The sequence below is a fragment of the Solanum stenotomum genome, chromosome 9, assembly GCF_019186545.1.
Source record: "Solanum stenotomum isolate F172 chromosome 9, ASM1918654v1, whole genome shotgun sequence".
NCBI lineage: Eukaryota > Viridiplantae > Streptophyta > Magnoliopsida > Solanales > Solanaceae > Solanum > Solanum stenotomum.
In genome coordinates, this window is record NC_064290.1 from 37,312,299 (window position 1) to 37,316,939 (window position 4,641).

General features: G+C 26.2%; 1 protein-coding gene across 1 annotated transcript; it reads right to left on the reverse strand.

Moving 5' to 3' along the window:
- Positions 1 to 349: 349 nt before the first annotated feature.
- LOC125876922 (uncharacterized) lies at positions 350 to 957 on the reverse strand. Its single transcript, XM_049558211.1, has one exon. It carries the CDS (start codon positions 903 to 905, stop codon positions 459 to 461), a length of 447 nt encoding a protein of 148 aa, XP_049414168.1. The 5' UTR covers positions 906 to 957; the 3' UTR covers positions 350 to 458.
- Positions 958 to 4,641: the final 3,684 nt, after the last annotated feature.

Sequence of the window (4,641 nt, forward strand, 5' to 3'; positions counted from 1 at the left end):
TATTTGAAAAGGGATATTTTTAGACCAAACTATTAACAACAAGGACATTTTTGGACTAAACTATTCACGACAAAGACGTTTTTGGACCAAATTATCAACTCAGAACATTTTTATTCATTTTACATAATTTAGGGATATTTTTGACCCTACTCCTTTTTTTTTAATCAAGATATTAATAAATTCACATAGATGCCACAAAAGAAATACGGGTGGGAACATGAGATCGAGTTAACCATCCAAGAAAAAATATGCATTTTAAATGGAATGATAAAGGGCAAATATAGAAAATAAGCTTGATGAGGGTGACTATGAGCCTTTTTCGAAAATAAATATAAAATATATAGTGTATATTTATTTGAGATGAGAAAATGGAGGAAGGTAGACAAGTGAAGGACGAAGGTGTTATTTTCCATAGCAGATGAAAATGAAGAAAAAGAAGAATGAATTAGTATTACAAGTTAATTAACTATACTAGCTCCAAAAAGTTCAGAGTAAATTTGCATGAAAAAGTTGTCCACAATTTCAACATAAGCGGGGCAAGTAAGACGCGAGTAGTAATAAAGAACTTGTTCAATATCGAGAGCATGTTCGTCTTTGTAGTTCTCTAACATTTTCAATTCGTTTAGCTTTTGAGCCACCAAATAACTCCTTTCATCTCTAATTCTTTTTTCTTCATATTTCTTCTTTATTCCATCGTACATGATTATCTCCTTCCTCTTTGAAACTTGGTCTTCCTTTGTTGGCGGCGGAGACGACATTATTATTATCCTCTTCTGCTGTGTGTAGGTTTTTGGAATCTTTTCATATCCACCACCTCCACCTCCACCAGAGAATAAATATTTCACATTGTATAACGTTTTCTGGATGAGCTTTTTGGTAGTGGAAATTGAGGTTTTTAGAAACATTTTGTTGATCCTCAAAATGATAGATAGATGTAAGTAGAAGACAATATTGGTCTTAAGTAGAACAGAAAAGTTAGGAATGGAAAAACGACAGAAAGTTTAAGCTTTTTCTTTTTATCTTTCACGCTCCCAATTCGTTCCTTTATTAAATTCTTTTAATTAATTAATGTAGAATTTTTGTCTGAGTAATAATTGAAAGACCCCTTAAATTCATAAAAATAGAAGAAAGGTAGTGAGTAACGTTAAATGAAAATAATTGGTACGTACTCCCTCCGTCCCTATTTAGTTGTCCATATTTTCTCTTTTAGTTATCCCTATTTAGTTGTCCATTTTGACAAATCAAGAAAGGACAACAATTTTTTTCCTATTATACCCTTATTTAAATAAAGTTGTTATAAATAAAGTAAATAAACTTATGGACTTCCCATCATTGATTAGTTATCTTGAGTGAATTTATTTTGGAATTGTAAATTGTACTATAAGGATAAAATTGTAACTTCACTATGCTAATCATTGTTGTCTTAATCTGTGTGTCATTTCTAAAGTGGACAACTAAATAGGGACGGAGGAAGTATAAAAATAGTACTATTTGTTAATTTTACTTTACAAATGAAAGTGGGGGTTGGTGTGTTACCCTCAAGAAGCGGTGGTGGTTGAAAACTTCAAATGTCTCCTTCTCAATTAATGAACACAACAACTACTTTGTTTGCTCACTTGTTTATGTCAATTTGATGTGATACTACTCCCTCCATTTCATATTAATTTAATTTTTAAGGTGTTTCACATCCTTTAAGAAAAATAGATTAAGACATAAATTGAACATAGTTTTCCATTTTTACCTTTATTAATTATTGTCAAATTTATGATTAAAATAACTAAATATTAATTAATCACTAATTCCAATACTAACTAATGAATGGTAAAATTGGAAGAATACTCAAAGTAATCTTGAAAACTGAACAATTAAGTTAATTTGAAAAATGAAAAATGCATCAAAAATTAAATTAATATGGAATGGAGGGAGTACCATATTTTTCTTTTTCATTTTTTTAATTATTAATATTTGCAACAAATTTTAAACATATGAAAAATAAATAACCACACAAATATTATTTTTTTAAAATTAAAGAGGTTTTTAACCACACAAATAAAATCTAAAGAAATATGAATATTTTATTGATAATAGTGCGGGTACAATTTTGTTCCTCCCTTGATTTTTTTCTCATAAAATTTATCTATGATTCGAGGGCCGTTAGTGGCATATTTCTCAAACTAGAATGATTTAGATTTGACCTCTATATGAATATTTCATGACATTTGTGAAATATATGAAAATGCCTTTTAAGAAATTTAGTACCCTTTATATAGGCATGAACTAAAATTTTGGATTGAGTAGCCTTCAATGAATCTAATATTCCCTTTCTATTTTTATTTGGTCTCGAAGTAGTTTAACAATTGGTTTGTTGACATTTTTTATTGACAAAAAGGGAAATTATTAAGCATTTTTGTCCTTACATCAACAATAATGCTCAGCTAGGCCGTGATTGTCGGGCAGATAATAATATGTATGGTTAAATTACGTTTTGTTTTTTTTTTGTCATCAACTCAAATACTTGGAATGGGATTCTATAGGTCATTTATTAAGGGAAAAAAAATTTTATGGAAAAAAAAAATTAAAAGTTTTTTATTCACAAAATGTATTGAAAAATATATTTTCTTTTATTTAATTTGTAATGGGAAAAGATCTCATTAATTTCTTCTCTTCTTGTTTATCTTCTTTCGAAAATAATATTAATCTAATGATGGAAAGCTTAGATACAAAAATATATACACTCTAATACACATCTATTTCAAGCACAGAACACTATATATATATATATAAAAGAGAGTACGTAATTTGTAATGTAGTTAATTCAAGTAACAAGCTCGTGAAAAACCATTTAATTATTACAGACAAAGTCAATAAATATTATAGTAAAATTTTTGAATTAAAAAATTAAAAGTATTTAGGGGATTTTGTTTTCATTAGCTCAAACGTAGAAATCCACAACTGAAATAAACTCTACTAGTTCATAAACTTATCATTTCATATGTTATAAAATAAATTTAAATATTGAATGAAATATAAAGATTTAATAATAATAACAACAATCATAATTCAATTTTAGTTATAATTTTTTAAAAATATTTATGCTTGACTTAGTCCGACGTTAGATACATTTCAGCTGTAAATTTGTTTAAATGATAAGCTCGCTTTTTTATTTTACTTTTTATAAAAGGATAAATCAGAAAAAAGACCCAAACAATAATAGTAATTAAAGATATGTGGTTGAAACAACTGTTGTATATATGCACGATGCAGTCCTTTTGAAACAGGTTAATGAATGTGAATTAGAGATATGATCAATAACAATTACTCTATATACGCACGATGGAGTCCCACATCGCTTATGCTTCCTATCTAAAAACAATAACATATAAACTGCCAAATTCCATTTGTATCTGGTTATTAAATCTATAAATTAAATCAAATTAACCAAGCTCGGGTTTCTTGAACTTTTGGATTTTTTTGAATTTTTCCAATAAAGTATTCATACAGACATATAATTAATATGTGTTTCAAATATTTCTTTAGTCTTTACCAAAATACAACTATAAATGGAGTTTCTTAAGAAAATAAAACAAAATATGATAGGAGTGATGACACTAAAATATTTCACAAAAAATAGTAATGCGATCTCATAAAACAAATATTACAAATAAATTAGTCATAATGAAAATGGTCATAATTTTAAAGTATTAAATCATGCTAAAATAAGTATTAATTACATGACTACAAATTTAGAAAAACTAAACTTAGATTAAGCATTTTAATTGTCTAAACCAATGTAAAACTAAAGAACAAATTATATTCAACATTATTGTCATTCTTAGTGTTGAATTGATTTTTTGTTACCATTAGTATTTATTTGAAATTTATTAGAGTTACTAATATCTAAGAGTCTATTTGACATTGCTGCTAAAAAGGACTTATTTTTAGAAGCACATTTTTAAAATGGCTTTTCAAAAAAGTGCTTTCGAAAAAATAATAATTTGTGTTTGGCTAATTCATTTGAAAAGTTTTTTAATAAGCAAATTGTGTTTAATTGATCTTTTTTTTAAATGTATTTTTGAGAGTCAGATTATGAAAAGCGACAACTATTAATATGCTTTTAATAGTAAGATTACTAGTATACGTCCCGCGCATTGCGTGGATATTTTAAAATGTATTAATTTTATAATTTTAAAATAACTAATACGAATTATTATTGAGTAATCGAAATGCATATGTTATCGTATATAATATTTTGATTTTATATAAACACTTGATGCTAGTAAAATTAATTTTAATCTAATTTTTTCAACATGTTCTTTGTGATAAGAGAAAGTAATTATGTGTCAATAATACAAACATATATGTTTATTAGTGAATATATCATAGTATGATTTATTTTAGTATATCTAATTGCTTTCGTTATCAATTTTTTTTCTATTAATAATTTACTTACGTACATAATATTATCCATAGTATTTCCTTTCTTAATCACATTTCAAAATTTTCTTATCTCAAATAAAAATAAAAATAGATAAGCTATTATAACTAACACTTTATCCACTCTTTAAAATTGATCAAATCTGATTCGTATATTTAGATGGGATAAATGAATTTATTTTTTTTAACTCGTATATTTAGATGGGA

Coding starts and splice junctions, on each gene's coding strand:
- LOC125876922 (XM_049558211.1), bottom strand. CDS start 905: ATGTTTCTAAAAACCTCAATTTCCACTACCAAAAAGCTCATCCAGAAA.